This window comes from Aulonocara stuartgranti (assembly GCF_965226115.1).
Source record: "Aulonocara stuartgranti genome assembly, chromosome: 3".
NCBI classification, from domain to species: domain Eukaryota; kingdom Metazoa; phylum Chordata; class Actinopteri; order Cichliformes; family Cichlidae; genus Aulonocara; species Aulonocara stuartgranti.
The window spans coordinates 53,049,821-53,068,012 of NC_138941.1; the positions used below are offsets into that span (position 1 = coordinate 53,049,821).

Here is an 18,192-nt window from a genome sequence, read left to right on the forward strand (position 1 = left end):
CATACCAATATCAGAGGGGGATTCACGCACAGTCGTAAATTCCCACAGTGTGCACTATGTGCTTCGAATATTGTGTGTACTTTTTCTTTTATACAGTTGTCAGCCAGGCATCTAACTATGAAAAAATTACACTCCAAAAGACCCCGGGCTTCTGACAAAACAACCCGGGCTTAAGCCCAGTAAGCCACCCCCACGCTCCGCCCCTGGTCTTGAGCGATCTCGCGCAACAGGCGCTGGAAGGGCAGCTTGCGGATCAGCAGCTCGGTGGATTTCTGGTAACGGATTTCTGGTAATTCACTCTGTTAATCACACAGAGGCAGTCCATCAAATCCTGCAGCACTTAAAGGATTTTATTCAGCACAGATGCTGGAAAATCACCCTCCACTCCATCAACCTGTACACGAAGCCACTGGTAACAGAGATGTTTTATATGAAAGTTTCTACTTCATACAAACCCTCCTTTATTATGCAGACTCAGCACAGAGTCATGAGTGGAGAATAGATTTGTAGTCCGTCACATCAATGTAGTGTCACCATCCTGTTCAACCATCTTTATAGTGAATCCTGTAAAATGCTGCCATTCATATCAGTGCGCTCTGTTTATCCACTGGTGGGCCCATTTTACATGCGCTCTTTAAATGACTGTAACTTTGTCATTGTGTATGTTAGAGACATAATATGAACGGTTTTTAAAAGAAGAAAAGCTGCACTTTACGGCGATATTTGGTGTATTATGGTAGCACAAACTGTTCACAAGCTACTGCTGTCTGAAAAAAGAAAAGTCAATTCCTCTTAGGTGTTACCATGGGTGATTTGTACCACTGTAGCTCCTCGACCAGTTGGGCAAGAGAGACATTTCAGACGGTTACTGGAAGATGAGAAGATGTGCTTTACGAAACTTTACGGTGCATCACTAGAAAGCACGAGTAACAATGGTCCAATCACAAGTAAGAATTGATGACGCACGGAGCAGAGACGCAGGTGTGGAGAAGTGGCAATGCCCCCCAAAAAGGCCTGGAGATTTAAAAACCTGAGTGGCCCAGGCTAAAAAACGTTTTTGTACGTATTTATTATAATGCATATTTAACGTTGATGTCGTGTTACATTTTGTTCCTGCTGAATATCAGTTTCTACTTAACTAAATATCTGAAAAAACAGAGAGAATTAAAAGTTTCTGGGATGAAGAGGACAGGAAGGGAATCCACAGCTGCCCTCAGTGCAGGAAGACTTTCACACCGAGGCCTGTCCTGGAGAAAAACGTCATGTTAGCAGCTTTAGTGGAGCAGCTGAAGAAGACTGGACTCCAAGCTGCTCCAGCTGATCACTGCTATGCTGGACCTGAAGATGTGGCCTGTGATGTCTGCACTGGGAGGAAGCTGAAAGCCATCAAGTCCTGTTTAGTCTGTCTGGCCTCTTACTGTGAGAAACACCTCCAACCTCACTATGAATCTCAAGCTTTTAAAAAGCATACGCTGGTTAAAACTTCTTTGAAGCTCCAGGAGAACATCTGCTCTCGTCATGATGAGGTGATGAAGATTTTCTGTCGTACTGATCAGCAGAGTATCTGTTATCTCTGCTCAATGGATGAACATAAAGGCCATGAAACAGTCCCAGCTGCAGCAGAAAGGACTGAGAAGCAGAAGGAGCTCGAGGTGAGACGACTAAACATCCAGCAGAGAATCCAGGAGCGAGAGAAAGATGTGAAGCTGCTTCAACAGGAGGTGGAGGCCATCAATGGCTCTGCTGATAAAGCAGTGGAGGACAGTGAGAAGATGTTCACCGAGCTGATCCGTCTCCTCCAGAAAAGAAGCTCTGATGTGAAGCAGCAGGTCAGATCCCAGCAGGAAACTGAAGTGAGTCGAGTCAAAGAGCTTCAGGAGAAGCTGGAGCAGGAGATCGCTGAGCTGAAGAGGAAAGACGGCGAGCTGGAGCAGCTCTCACACACAGAGGATCACAACCAGTTTCTACACAACTACCCCTCACTGTCAGCACTCAGTGAGTCTACACACTCATCCAGCATCAATATTCGTCCTCTGAGCTACTTTGAGGATGTGACAGCAGCTGTGTCAGAGACCAGAGATAAACTACAGGACATTCTGAGAGAGGAATGGACAAACATCTCACTGACAGTCACTGAAGTGGATGTTTTACTGTCACCACCTGAGCCAAAGACCAGAGCTGGATTCTTAAAATATTCACGTGAAATCACACTGGATCCAAACACAGCAAACACACATCTGTTATTATCTGAAGGGAACAGAAAAGTAACATTTATGAAACAACAACAATTTTATTCTGATCATCCAGACAGATTCACTGCATGGTGTCAGGTCCTGAGTAGAGAGAGTCTGACTGGACGTTGTTACTGGGAGGTGGAGTGGAGAGGGGGAGGAGTTTGTGTAGCAGTCGCATACAAGAATATCAGCAGAACAGCGTGGGGCAATGAATGTTTATTTGGAAACAATGACAAATCTTGGGCATTACGTTGGTATCTAGGAAGTTTTACATTTTTTCACAACGATGTCCAAACTGTCCTCTCAGGTCCTCGGTCCTCCAGAGTAGGAGTGTACCTGGATCACAGAGCAGGTATTCTGTCTTTCTACAGCGTCTCTGAAACCATGACTCTCCTCCACAGAGTCCAGACCACATTCACTCAGCCGCTCTATGCTGGACTTTGTCTATATGAATTTGGAGCCACTGCAGAGTTGATTAAAGTCAAACAGAGAAGACAGGTTCATGTTGATCCCTGACCATTATATGTACTTGTGTAGTTTCTAAATGAGGCTTTACATTTTAGAAGCTGAGAAGTTCAGTGGTCCATTGATGTGTGAAAATAATATTGCACTGATTCAAACTGTACTTACATTTATATACCTTACATCAATATAAATCTGAATTTGTTCTTATGGCTGATAATCATGTGAGTTTAAATGATACTACTCTTCATATTCAGCATGTTTGAAATCTGTCATCAGTCTGGTTAGTGCTTTTATTCTGTAGTTGCTGTAGTGGGTTGTCAAATGCAAAAATATATTGGAGCTGCAGTGATTCATCAGTTAGTCAATGATTAGAGAATTGATTGTTTTATCATTATTTTAGTCACATTTAAAGCTGGTTCCAGTTTCTGAAATGTGAAGATTGTTGATTTTCTTGATCATATATGACTGTAAACTTAATGTGTTTGAGGTTTGAACCTTTAAAATGTAAAAAAAAATTAAATACGTAATGTTTGACTTTTAATATTATTTTTAATATTTGATCATTTATACATTTAAATACAGACAATAAACGATACAGGCCTGTATATTGTGGAGTATGGACATGTTTCTTTGCCCTGAGCTGTGTCTGGCAGGCAGAGCGTCTCAACAAATCTGATGCTTTTGATTTGGAGAAAATGATCTGAGGGCGACATTTGGTGGACAAACACAGACATGACAGGAAGAAAGACTAAAGTGCAGAGTGGAGACAAACAGCTGGAAATACTTGTTGGAAAGGATTGTCATGCTTCAGAAAAACACACAGCACACACTCTAACAGTCCTTTATTTGCACTGAAGGAGACACGTGAAGAAACCAAATCACACAAAAATGAAGTGAACACATTTATAGTCAGAGTCGGTGTCAATGACAGATGCAGGAATTTCTCTGTCCTGCATGTGGAGAAATCTGCTGTTAAATCAGAACATTAACAGGTTTCAGGTTGTATTCAAACACACATTACTGTGTATCATGTGTCAGCAGGCATGTGTTAACAGGGATTATAAGACACTTTAGTGGCTTTAGAATAGAATAGCCTTTATTGTCATTGTACAGAGTACAACGAAATTGGAGTGCCACTCCCTTGGTGCAAGTTTCAATAATAAATATAAATGTAAAATATAAACAGTACAAAAAAACAATCGTAAGTACTCAAACAATAGTATGTACAATGTATACAGGATAGCAGCATTAATATAATGACAGTATGAATAGCAAATTCAAATTCAAATTTTATTTGTCACATACACAGTCATACACAGTACGATATGCAGTGAAATGCTTGGACAACTGCTCATGACCTAAAGAAAACAAAAAAGGAAAAGGCTATGAATAAGATAGGAAATAAATATGAAAAATTAAAAAGGGTAGATTTAACTAGGAAGGAATAAAATATAAATTAAGGTTAAAAATGAAACAACTGTACAACACAAATTAGAATGAAGGGTAACTTTAACTGGGAAAGAATAAGATAAAATATATAAATTAAAGTTGAAAATAATAACTGTACAACAAAATACACAATATAGAACTATATAAGAATGTATGACAAAATATAAATAAATATATACACAATAACAGCAGCTGTACAAGTATTAACTGGAAATGAAGAATATAATGTCCAGTGTTGTGCAATCCACATTATGTCTTCTGCAGTGCAAATATGCTTAAAGTGATTTAAGCATAATATAATGACAGTGACGGTATGGAATAGGTTCAATTGTTTTTGTGCTTATTCACTACGGTGATAGCTCTGGGAAAGAAGCTATCCCTGAATCTGTTTGTCCTGGTTTTATGTGACCTGTACCGTCGGCCTGACGGTAATAGTTCAAACAGTTGGTTGCTGGGGTGAGAGTGGTCCTTGATGATATTGCCAGCTCTGCTGAGGTACCGAGAGTTTGCAGTGACCTCCAGGCTGGGCAGAGAGCAGCCAGTGATCTTCTGGGCTGTGTTGATGACCCTCTGCAGTACTTTCCTGTCTGCAGCTGAGCACCCTGCATACCATGATGTTATGCCGTACGTTAGGATGCTCTCTATGGTGGCTCTGTAAAATGTCACCAGCAGCCTCTCCTCCAGGTTGTTCCTCCTGAGCACTCTCAGAAAGTGGAGACGCTGCTGGGCCTTTTTAACCACCGCTGTAGTATTTGCAGTCCAGGAGAGGTCATCAGATATCTGCACGCCCAGAAACCTCATGGAGTGTACCCTCTCCACACAGTTCCCGTGAATGTAAAGTGGGGCCGGGTCTGCTCTGCCCTTCCTGAAGTCCAAGATAAGTTCTTTAGTTTTCGTGGTGTTCAGTTGGAGGTTGTTAACTGAACACCACTCAGTCAGTCTGTTGACCTCATCTCTGTAGTCCGACTCATCCCCCCTTGAGATGAGTCCAACCACTGTGGTGTCATCCGCGAACTTTATGATGGTGTTTGAGAGATGGGTAGGGGAGCAGTCGGATGTGTAGAGCGTAAACAGGAGGGGACTCAAAACACATCCTTGTGGAGACCCGGTGCTGAGTGTGATGGTGCTGGACCGGTGGGGGCCGAGTCTGACAGACTGTGGTCTATTTGTCAGGAAGTCCTTGATCCAGAGGCAGATGGGGGTGGAGAGTCCCAGGTGAGACAGTTTCTGGACCAGGATCTCCGGGATGATATGATTGAATGCTGAGCTGAAGTCCAGAAAGAGCATTCTCACATAGCTTCCTCAGTGCTCCAGGTGACTTAGCGCAGTGTGGAGCGCTATGGTGATAGCGTCCTCGGTGGAACGATTTGTCCTGTAGGCAAATTGGTGGGGGTCAAGAGTGGGAGGCAGACCGGCCCTGATGTGCTGACAGAGCAGTCTCTCAAAGCACTTCATCACTGCAGGCGTAAGTGCAACAGGCCTGTAGTCATTTGGGCTGGCCACAGCTGTCTTCTTGGCGATGGGGATGATGGTGGAGGTTTTGAGGCAGGGCGGGACGGTGTTTGATGACAAGGAAAGGTTGAAGATTTTAGTACATTAATTTTTTAATTTAGTACTTTAACCCTTTAAGACCTACCATAGAACCAAGTCCGCCAGAGCTTATATTATATTTTTACATGCTGTGGAGCCATTTTTTGGAGTATTTCAAGTTGCTATACATCAATACAACCATTATAGCCCAAATTTTAATAATATGTATGCATTAAGTGCATAGTAATTACATAAATTGCAAAAAAAGTGCAATAAACTACAAAAAAATTGAAAATCGTTTTTTGTTTTTTTTACATATATTTCTAGTTAGAGAAATTTAAGAGGCTTATCCCTCAAAACTGTAAATACAAAAAAGTTGCAAAAACTAGTTTCCCACCAAAGGAAATTTATTTTAAGTGTCTTCATAGTTTTATTTTTGAGATACACCAATTTTCATATACTGCAGGAAAAACGAAAAAATATATTATAGTGCAAATTTGCAAAATAACAGCATATGCATCAAAATAAACTATTTCCAGCAGTGCAATATGAGTCCTAAGCATCCCAGAAACGACACAGAAAGTCATAAAGTCAAAGATAACTTTTAAAAACACAAGTATAGGCTCATGAGGCCACGATGGTTAAAAACTACATTTCTGCAAAATGACGTCACTTCCGGTTTCGGGCAGGTCATGCGGTCATGTGATAGTTCACGCTGATGGACGTAGGAAGTGTTACGAACAGCTGATCGGATCGGCAAAGCGTGTTTCTGGAATATTATATTTTTGTTGCTGCTTTTTAATGCAGTTTTTGCAAAGCTATATGTGGAAGAAAACTGTGACCTAGGACAAGCTGATGGCATAAGATGTAAGTACAACTCCTCTGGTTTCATATGCAAAAAAATTATTGCGCTAGCTCACGTGGTTGCAGAGCTACCGGGATTTAAAAATAGTTACGCAAAATGGAGCGTGTCCGCCCCGACCGGCTTTAAAGGGTTAATACATATTTATATGTTTAACACAGTCAGGTGCACAGGTTCTTTATGCTAAAAAGAGGCAGATGTGCTTCCAAGATTTAAAGTTGGTTTTTATTAAAAAAAAAACAACAACAAAAAACAAATAAAAAAACCCCTACAAATTCAACCATACAGGGAAGAGGAGTTCAGGACTGAGGCTTACCAGCAGGTGAGAATGGTCGACACAAGGGGAAGGCGGATCCATCAAATAAATAAATAAGTAAATAAAAAATAGATCAACTCAGGCACTTTTGAACGTGGAGTAATCCTGATACATCAAGTGAGTGAAACACCTGGAAATATTGGCCCGGTCTCAATATGCGTACTTGTGTTCTCGTGTACTCGTAATACGTCATCAATCGGAGACCAAGCACTGTTCCAATTCAAAGCACGCATCAAGCTGAGGACGCAACAAAATTTCCGGATGTGTTCTCGCTCCGCCTGTTTCATGGAGGATGCGTTGGTGGTGATTTTTGTGTTTTTGGTGCAGCTAAATATCCCAGAATACATTTCGTCCAAAACTCAAATGCAGCAATGGTGGAGGAGCGCGGCTAAACACTTTTAAATATTAAATATTACTCTTTCTGGGTCACAAAATGAACTTTATTTTCAGGCAAGAATGTATCTCTGTAAACTTTAAATATCTGCTCGATTTATCAGGATATTTCCAAAAGTGCTCTGATGTTTTCAAAGACGTCTGTTACCCACCAGCTTGATAGCAGACCAAGAGGTCAAGGATCACTAGAGCCCGGCGAGAAGAGCGGATTCAAAACCCCGCGGTCTTTCATTACTCAAGTTAAACATGATATATACGTCTCTTAGATAACTTTGAAATGTTAATGTTTGGTTTGTTTCAAACATTAACATTTCGAACAGTGTTTTAAACACTGATTTCCTTTCCAATACGATACCAAGTAAAATTCAGGGTGATATCGACGATACTGATCCATAACTGACACTCTGTACAAACACGTAATGTTTCATTGTTTTTCAAAATCCAATATATAATTGTATTATGTAATTGTAATAATAATATAATAATATAGCTTCATAATGATTACAAGACATCAGACTACTTGTTCTTATTGCTTAATAATGCAGAATTATCATATATAAATAAAAAAAACCTCAAGCGACTCCGCGAGAGACGTCTGTCTCGCCCTAGCAGCACCTGTCCCTCTCCTCCTCTTCAGTTCGCCTCAACATAAGCTCATCATTTTCTACGACAAGGTTAGTGGTGTTGCCACAACAACTCACTGTCTTGCCACGTGTATCACAAACAGTTTCTTGGCTGTTTGTGGAGGTAAAATACGTCCACACGTGACTCCATTTACGCTCAGCCATTGTTGTGAGTGCGCACGCCAGGGGGCTGCAACACATTTATACAGCTGTATTTCTCATATGACTATGAAAGACGTAAGAGGAAGTAATTCCTTCCAATTTAGACGATCCGAATGACACAGTTTCTTTCCACTGTGTTCTGATTACAGTTTTTTCTGAATGCTTAAACCCTAACTGTGATTCCTGTAGCACAATCTCTAAAACTATTCAGACTTATAGCAAAACCACTCACTGAGTTTGCAAAACTAAAAGCACAAAAACTGCTTTGCACTCAGTTTGCAATTTTGTAACACACACTTTGCAAAACTGTAGGCACAATTCACTGCACAACACTCAATTACCAAATTTCCAACACACTCCTAGCAAAAGTATACACATGTATGGCTATCATTAACACTAATTTGCCAACTGTCTGGCACACTTTCACATGTGAAAACTTTTTTAGATAATTAGTTCACTTTGCAATCAGCCTAAGCACTATAATACAGGTAAGCTGTGTGTGCGGAGTACAATGGAGGGAGCAGAAAGAGTGAGAAGTAGAGGAGGCCGAGGAAGAGGACGTGGAGGTGAAGAAGTAGGATGAAGAGGACGACAAGGACAAGGAGGAGCAAGAGGAAGATGAGGAGGGGGGAGAGGAAGATGAGGAGGGGGGAGAGGAAGGGTAGGAAGAGTAAGAAATAGAATTGCTGATGACATCAGAGCTACAATAGTGGACCATGTAATCAACCGTGGAATGACCCTGAGGGTAGCTGGCCAACGGGTCCAGCCTAACTTGAGCCGCTACACTGTAGCAAGCATCATAAGGACATCTTGAAATGAGAATCGGTTAGTACAGTCACTTTGCACAAAGATTTGTAGCACTGCCATTTGCCAATGAGAAACACACCAATACCATTGATGTAAAAATACTGAAATTGTTACTTTACAGAATTGCTAGATGACCAGATGCTGGGGCAGAGGAAGCATGTTCACTGCAGACCAAGTAACCCATATAGTCATTATGGCGATTGCAAATAATCCTATACTTGGAAATAAACACTTGTGTTTGTTTTGATGTGTTTGAATAAACACCAGTACTTGAAGTTTGGATCCCTCTATGCTTATGGATCTATGACAGAAGTATGAGCTCAAACTGACATAGCCTACCTTGTGCACAGAGAAAGCAAAAGCCAGATGTGTTTTGTATTCATACCATCAGTGTGCAGTTGGCGCATTGTGTGCTTAGTAGATGATGGCTTGTGTGTACTGTTTGATACGGAAACACCATTTTTACGAAGGTGTGAAGAGTTAATCTAGCTGTGTTTGCTTTTGCAAGAGAACTACAATGTTTTGATTATTGGGTGACAGGTTTTCTTATTTGTGTGAAGAGTTTTGCAAAATTAGCCAATAGTTACAAAAAATGTGCTTAAGCAATCAGAAAAAACTGTAATTAAAAACTACAAATTTACCCAAAGTACTAAAATGTTGAAATTTAAATATGAGAATCAATTCTATAACATAAATTACTGGTATCGAAAGAATCGATATTTCAACATCGATCTGCACACCACTAATGTTAACAGTGTTTTATTTGTTCCTGAGAAAATCGGTTTGGCTGAGATTAGCTGACTCTGGATTAAACCTAACATTAAAAATATTTTCATTCAGCAGGAAACAGTTTAACCGGGAACAAAAACAGCTGTTAATACGTAGTTTACTCTTAGTTAACTATGCTAACCAAGAGTAAACAAACAATTATGTGTTCCTGGTTATGGAGGAATTGTGTAACGGGCTGAATATGGATGTTCACTTACTCCCTTCAAATGTGTTCACTAGTTCTATGACCTTTGACCCTGGCACTCTCCTCGTCTTCACACCAGACAATTTCTATCATTATGTTATCAACAAGGCCTTGAATTATACTGGACACGATCTGAAGGCCATATACAGGTTCAGTGAAGGTGGTGTTGAAGGTGTGCAGGTGGATCAGTTTGTCAGAGGAGACACTGTAGGAGGACACAATCCCTGCAGAACAGTCCACATACACTGCTACACTGCCACACTCACCGCTGAGGGGAGCAGAGGGATGGCTCTTGCTATGTAATCGTGGTCTCCATAGTAACCAACACCATCATGACAGTAGAGACTCCAGGACTGAGAAGTCCTTACAAACCTGCTGTCATCACTGTGTGGTTTATTCTGCAGCTCACTTACTGGTTTTTCTCTTGATGTTGATAATTTGATGTTAGTAATTTATTAACATCAAGAATAATATCTGGCAAAGTTGTATTTTACTCTATTGTATATAGTATTTGTATTCTATTTTATTCTATTGTTTATAGTATTTAATTTTATTCTATTCTACTGTGTACAGTATCTTATTCTTATCCTGTTCCAGAGTTTTTCTAATGTTTTGCTATGTAACTTTGCACTGTCCACTTTCTGCTGTAACAAAAGCAATTTGCTCAGCTCTTTCTGGGACAGTGGCGCGGCTGCCCCTCTGTTGGTCTTCCTTGGTCTCTTGTGTTCTGAGGGCTTCTGGATGTCTGGAGCCTGGATCTCCTCCATACCTGCTTCATGCCTTGGAGGACGGGGCTGTGGCCCCCCCACACCCTCTAGCAGATCATTACATGAAGGAACCTGTTAAATACAAGCGCGCTCATGCTCACAGGTGTACACACGGGTGCTCAAACACACAAACTAAACCCTTTTTGGCTCCTACCTCGAAGCACACTGTGCGCTGTCAATCTTACGTGCTGCACAATAATATTTAATAGTTAGTATTTACTGTTATATTCACATAGATCGTTGCGATGATGTTTTGCTATATTTCTGTCTTTTTTTGCTTGTTTTCTCTTCTTTCTTTCTCAACAGGTGATCCATGTGATTGATACATGTATTTATTGTCTGTTTGTTTTGTTGGTTTTTGTTTATTGCCCTTTATCACCGTTCCTCTTCCCCACTGTTTTTCTTTCCCTCTTTCTTTCCCCCAGTCAAGTCCGTCCCGTATTTAGCAAAGTGAAAATAAAATAAAATAAAATAAACAATAAAAGGTGAATCCAATACAGCAAGGCTAGGATGGTCCATTTGGTAAAGTCAGTCCGTTGGGCATCTTTCTTTGCCTTTAGACAATAATTCTGATGGCAAAACAACAACAACAACAATTTCCCACGTGTGGGACTAATAAAGGTTCTGTTATCCTAAAGGCACTTACTGTACTGTGATTTTACTTGCACTGACACGCCTACGCTGTCCGACTGGTTCAATAAATTTATAGCCTCACTGCTGTTGTTATAACAGAATTTTCTGCCGCTGGCTGTTGAATTTCTTATCAAGTGAAATGTTTGAAGTCCAAAATATTAATGATTCAGTTACATAAACAATGTGCAGCATTTTAATCCATCTATAATCCATACATCATCATCATCATCAAATCAGCATGAATACTTCGTTACAAACTGTCTTTCAAAATCAAACTGAATCACTGACAGAAAACCAAATAAAACTAAACATCTCAGATCAGCTTCACGTTCTCTGTGAGGCTGATGAACTCATTTTGTTTCATTTCCATAATCATAGAGATTATTTCATCATGTTATCAGGGACAGGTTGATAAAGTTTCCCTTCAAAATAATGTAAACTTGAAGAAAGTTTCCTCCATTGAGTTTATGATTATAGCTCATTATTCTGTCCATGTTATTAAAGTGAACACCAATCGTCTCATTTACAGTGTTGATCAAACTGTTTCTACTGATGATCTGATTGAGTTTTCTGACATCCATTAATAGAAGAGTAGAAATCCTGTTTTCTATTCTGACAGTAAATAAATGAGAAGCAGCAGAGCTTCAGAAAAAACTGTAATCCTGTGTCTTATTCAGCACACAGGATGTTGGTTTTTTCTTCTTTTAAGTTTCCACCTTCAACCTCGTTCTTTCTTTCCAGCTGAGATGGATTTTAGGCGGAAATGAGACAAACTGTTCATGAGCTGCCAGCACGTTACAGTTTTTCTCGATTGCTAAGACACATTCCTGGAAAGCTGATCTCCTTTTCCCCACACTGTGAACACAAAACCCAGTTTTCAAGCTGCATTCACAAAACATCTGACTCTTCTTGCAAAACCAAACTTTGACCCCAAAACAGTTCAAAACTGAACTATGCCATCAAATCATGCCTCAAGTCAATCTAAATTACAGTTTTTTCTGAATGCTTAAACCCTAACTGTGATTCCTGTAGCACAATCTCTAAAACTATTCAGACTTATAGCAAAACCACTCACTGAGTTTGCAAAACTAAAAGCACAAAAACTGCTTTGCACTCAGTTTGCAATTTTGTAACACACACTTTGCAAAACTGTAGGCACAATTCACTGCACAACACTCAATTACCAATAATGTCTTGAAAGGTGCTTCTAAATAAAATGTATTATTAAAATTATTAGTTATGTTGCTGTATCATCGCCACCACCACTATCATCATCATCATCATCATCACCATCTTCATCATACACATTACATGAACTGGAGATTTCCAACTGCTGCTAGAGTAAAATACAAATAATTATAAGCTTAGAATAAATTGTGAGTAAAAAAGATAATTCGATTATTTCCAGAAATTCAGAAGTTTGATAACACATCCAAAGCTTTCAAATTACATGAAAACATTTCCCATTGCTTCTTATAACAAAATTTAACACCACATTGATTTAATATAGCTGAACTGATGACACTGAAAACATTCTGCAGTTTTTTTTTTCACTTGCAGTAGAGAAGAGAAGCAAACTTGTCTTTCTGACACTCAGTGAGATATCTTTAAACTGACACATGGGAATGAACCATGTACATCTACAGGTCGGACAGTTTGGTCGATCTGCTGTGTGCAGCAGGCAGTAACAGCACTTGGTGCCTGCTTACTAGTGATGGGCAAAGTGAGGCTTCGTGAAACACTGAAGCATTTGTGCAGGAATTATATTGAAGTGTCAAAACAATCTGAAACCATCTCCACAGTGACACCTGCTGGCCTCTGGCTATGAATACATCTTGATGACACTTTTCTGTGATACAATGACAAAGACAAGTCCTGCACAACTCCAAACAAAACTACTTTTTATACCAGACTGTCAGTAATCATGATCATCGCATGATTTGGGGAAATTCGCACACAAACAAGAAAAGAAAAACACTGAGACTGTTAAAGACAACAAGCTGTGACTGTAATGATCAGTGTGCCAAAACAAAATTTGCCCCCTGTTCAAATTTGTGTTGCTTACAATAAATCACTTTATGAAAAAATAAATAAATAAAGAGAAAAGACCGCTGTGTTTACTGTAATAACCATACAGGGTTGCAGCTGATTTTGGGCTCAGTCAGATTCGTTTTTTTTACTCCCAGCCTCAAAATTTGGATGTGTTTGGCTGACTTTAAGTTTTCATCAGGTTTGTTCTACACACTGTCAAACTAAGCTAGAAGCTGGCACAGCAAAAGGTTTTATTTTTTTATTAATTTTAAATATATCTATATATAAACAAAAAACAATTTGATCAAATGTAATCTTTATAAAAAGTTCAAGCTTCTTGTTTTAATTCTGACCAATGATAACATTTAAATCATCCTCTGCAGAGCGACCTTTGAACTATGAATGGACTTTCTTTAACTTTCCACTGCTGTGGAGTTTGTATCCTGTAACACTGACATGATGTTTTACTGAGTCTGGAGTTTGGGTCATAGTGAACCTGCTGCCTGTTGTTTATGAGATATTCACACCTGAAGCATCAGTGACAATAAAAAAGGGAAAAGAAAAAACTCATCACAACCTGGATGAACATTTCTTTTGACAGTATAACTGTCCGAAAGTCTCCTTATATTTCAGTCGCATAGTTATAACTGCACTGGTAATGTCTGCCGATAAGTTCCACTTTGTTCTTAATGCTCAACACGTTCTCACTCCCAACTCGTCAAACGTGTGACGCATGGTCAGGCTCCCTCTGCTGCACTTATGGACGCGCAGGGTACCCCCCTCGCGTCGGGAATTGACGTGAAGGGTCCTCCGATTGAAGAGATTGCCGCGGAAGAGCCTTTTGTCGGTATATTTAGACATTTTCCAAATCACATTGTAGTGACGTATACAGAACACAATAAATTATATAATGTAAACAACTACCTGAAAAACAGGTAGAACGATACTTTTGTATCATTTATTGCATTTATGGAGGGAGTGATGTATGCTGGGTAATGGCACAGCTAGCTACTGGGTGACTTTATTCACCCGCTTCGGCTGTTATCAGTCCATACAATGGGCGTTATTAGCACAAATCAGTCCCATAGATATGGGCCATCTCCTGCTAGATTGTTCAGAAGGTTGTTCTCATCCATCCAGATGGAGGATCACTAACAGGAGCGTGGAAGACTCCAGAATCCACTCTGGCTGGAATCCGGTGGATATGCAGTGTGTACAGGTAAGACCATTTAAACGGACAGCATTTATAGAATGACTATTAAAAGTCATTAATCAAAATCATAGCCTGACGATGCGTCACACGTTTGAGAGTTGGGAGTGAGAACGTGTTGAAATGACAGGATCTAATGGTTCAACCTCACTCAAAAAATTGTTAATAGCGTCGCTGTTTGTAGCTATGGATGAAAACATTTCCGAACAATAGTCTCTAATTACTTGTCTTTTTCCCTCTTCTTCAAAAACTGACTTTCCATGTTTATCCTTAATTGAGACAATAAAATCATTTCGACTTTTCTTTTGATTATTAAAAATCATATAATCGCTGTTCCCGTGAAAGTCAGTACGTCGCAACATATTAAATAAAACTTCTCTATTGACTCGATCAATGTCCTCTTTAAGAGACATCATTTGATTTTCCTCCTCCTCTTCCTTCTCCTTCTTATTTCTTAAATATATATATCACATCTTCATTATATTTTACATTCTTTGCATGGTTTAATTCTCTCGCTTTAAATTTAAAAAATTGACACATACGTCGTTTAAGAAGCTCCCAAAGTTCTGAGAAAGAGGTAGTAAAAATCTTAAGATGTAATATTTTCTTAATTTCAGATTTAACTTCGAACCTAAGTAACTCTCTGCTAACAAGGATGTATTCAATTTCCAATAGTTCAAAAATTCATGGGGGCAACACGATACTGTTGCCATAACCACCGTATGATCAGAAAAGTCTGTTAAAAGAGTGTCATATTTCAGACCTTGAACATTATGTGATATGTAGAATCTATCAATCCTTGTTTTAGTTAATGAATCGAATCTAGTGTAATGGACGGTATGTGGATGCAAGTGCCTGTATAAATCATGAAGTGCTGCTTCCTTACAAACCTTAACCAACAATTTGCTTTCTCGCAGTTCTCTAAATCTCAACCTTGGATATTCTGTCAGTAGCTTCAGTAACAATGTTAAAATCTCCACACAAAATTATATTAAAACCAATCTCTAATAAATACTTCAGTTTTTTCAGCAATTGTATCTTTTTCGTTCGTTCGGGTGCATTATAAACATTAATAATACGCAACCTTTGCCCGTAATAACAGCAATCAACAAGGAGGACTCGTCCCGGTACTATGTCTCTTCTTTTGATTATATTCACCGCATCTTTTTTAAAGAAAATACCCACTCCGTCAGAGCTGTCTTCCCCTATCGATATTATTGAATGGGCAGTGTTCCACATTTTATTTAATTCGCATACATCTACGTGTGTCTTTAATCTCATCTCTTGAAGGCACAAAATATCATAATCAAGTTTTTTTTAAAAATCAACCTTCCTTTTCCTGCTCTTATCTGATTGAAGGCCTCTGACATTAAATGTAATTATTTTGATGTTACTCATAGGTTGACTAAAGGAGAGACCATCTCAGAAATATTACGCACGGAGGACTTGGTCTATTATGCTTCCGCTTATCTCTTCCAGAGCTAGAAGCAGAAACGCTCCTTTTTCTGCTTCCTCTCGTATCCTCGTTGACGAGCTCGTCGAGGGCCGGGTGACTTCCACTAAAGAAGGTCTTACGTTTTACTCTCGTTTCCCCGGGTAGCGAAGCAAGAGCCAGAGATGCCGCCTCTGAGAGAGGAAAGGATCCATGGTCCTCGCTATCTCCGTCGTCATCAGGTGTCTGCTCGCTGTCGATTTCTTCGTCGTCGCTATCGCTTTTATTCTCACCATCCGATGTCTCTATGATTAGGTTACCATCTAGCTCTTCATCACTCTCGTCACTTTTTTTACTTGACTGAGACAGTGGAGATGGTAACTCATTTTGAACAGGGCTAGGCTGGTTATCCTGATCATCCACTTGTGGATTATCCAATCCAAGCGAAACTGGGAGTGATAGTGAGGCAGCCGTCGGAGGAAGGGGAGGGGGAGGAGAGGGAGGGGGCTCTCTCACCTGGTCATTCACGGGGGGATCCATAACTTGAGAAGGATCCTCCAAGGAAGGGAAATCCATGGTGTCAGAAGGTCGAGGTTGTTGGGAAGATTTAAGTATATTCACAAAAGACTTGGGGCATTTAAAGAAAGTGTGCCCTTTCGCACCACAGAGGGAGCACTCACGTTCGTTTTGGCAAATTTTAGCCTTGTGGCCCAACTCACCACATTTCCAACATTTGATAGTGGGGCATTCTCACGCCTGGTGGTCTGGACCTTGGCAGATGAAGCACCTCGCCGATTGGCCAGGATAAATAATCCTGCCATTATAGGGGCCCAACGAGATGGAATTAGGGATAGAGATTATATGTCCAGCTTCATCTCTACGCATCCGAACTTTGTATTTTCGGACTCCATACCAGAATCCGAATTTATCCACTGGCTTGACTGGGGGTTGAAGAATCTCGCAATACCTTTTAAGATATAGCTCGATATCTTGGTCTGGAATCCTTCCAGTCCAGAACTTAACAACAAGAGTCACTACCTCTACCTGGACAGAAGACTCCACTTGCCAGTCTTTCCATTTCGGATGCGATGCGTTGGAAAAAGAGATCTCTAAGAAGCGACGTAAGGGCGCCTCTTGGGTAAAACACAGCTCAAAATCCCGTTTATTGGGCAGAGCAATGAAAGAGTATATGTCCTGCACATTCAGCCATGATGTTTGCAATAACAGCTCTTCAGCAACATAATCACGGGTCGGGGGGTCCCCGTCTCCGATGTACTTAAGTCTCACCCATAAGTTGCTGAAGTTTGAAGCAAACGGTAATGGGGCATACGGGGGCATGATTACATAACTAATAACCAACTACACCTCCAGTCTTGCTTTTTTTTTTTTTTTAGTTTACACAACACATTTGTTAATATTTACATGTACAAAATAACACATGCAAGTACAGTAGTTTTACTTTAAATTGTTACAGGTTAAATGTGGGACAGAATGTAACAAATGCTGATTCTAATAGTCTTTTTATTTATTTTTTATTATTGTGAAACAAGTAAAAAAGCTCCTGGTTTTGATATTTTACTAAGTAAACACACTGGTCAAGCAAACGTAGGTTCACAAATGCGAGGATAAGCTCTTCACTTATTTTATATCCTTTTAAAGTGAATACTGTTAGGCTACCACATTACTCCCAATTTCAATATGGCTTTGCTTTAGGCAAACTGTCACGGCTATGCTCATTATTTTATGACATTATGCAGTGAAAAATTATTAATATATTCAACGTAAAAAAATAGAAAATTATTCAATTTTGATCACAGCTATTGGAAATTCTATCAATAACTTTAACTCTACAGTAAACATGAAGCCAACAAATGTAAAAAAAAAAAAAGAATTCCTTTTTTGTAAATGTATCCAAATTTGTGCTTAATTAGGTTAGTGGAACTTTGAATTTGAATATTAGTTGCGCAGTTAAGAAATAAACACTGACAACAGCATGAACAGTTCTGTCAAGCATATGTGCTAACAAAAAAAAAAAAAAAAAAAGATTTTATAATGTGAAAAGGGTCACTGAGGGGCCAGCCTTAATCAGAAACTATCCAGTTTATCCCACTGGAGAGTGACTGAGAGGGCACTGAGTGACGCAGGTGAGAGGCAGGCGTCACCCAGCCCCTAGACCGCACCTCTCTTATCTGCCTATGGAACGGAGGAGGAAGGAGTGACAAAGGCCAGGGCCTGAGCGTGATAAGGAAGGGCCTTATGTCCTGCTTCGGCCCTGGCTTGCACCGTAGCCTCCAGTGCAAGAGGC

The 18,192-nt window shown here is 39.9% G+C and overlaps 1 protein-coding gene across 1 annotated transcript; it reads left to right on the forward strand.

Annotated features, from left to right (window-relative positions):
- Positions 1–1,235: 1,235 nt before the first annotated feature.
- On the forward strand, positions 1,236–2,906 carry LOC309702708 (tripartite motif-containing protein 16-like). Its single transcript, XM_082527325.1, has one exon. It carries the CDS (start codon positions 1,263–1,265, stop codon positions 2,748–2,750), a length of 1,488 nt encoding a protein of 495 aa, XP_082383451.1. The 5' UTR covers positions 1,236–1,262; the 3' UTR covers positions 2,751–2,906.
- Positions 2,907–18,192: the final 15,286 nt, after the last annotated feature.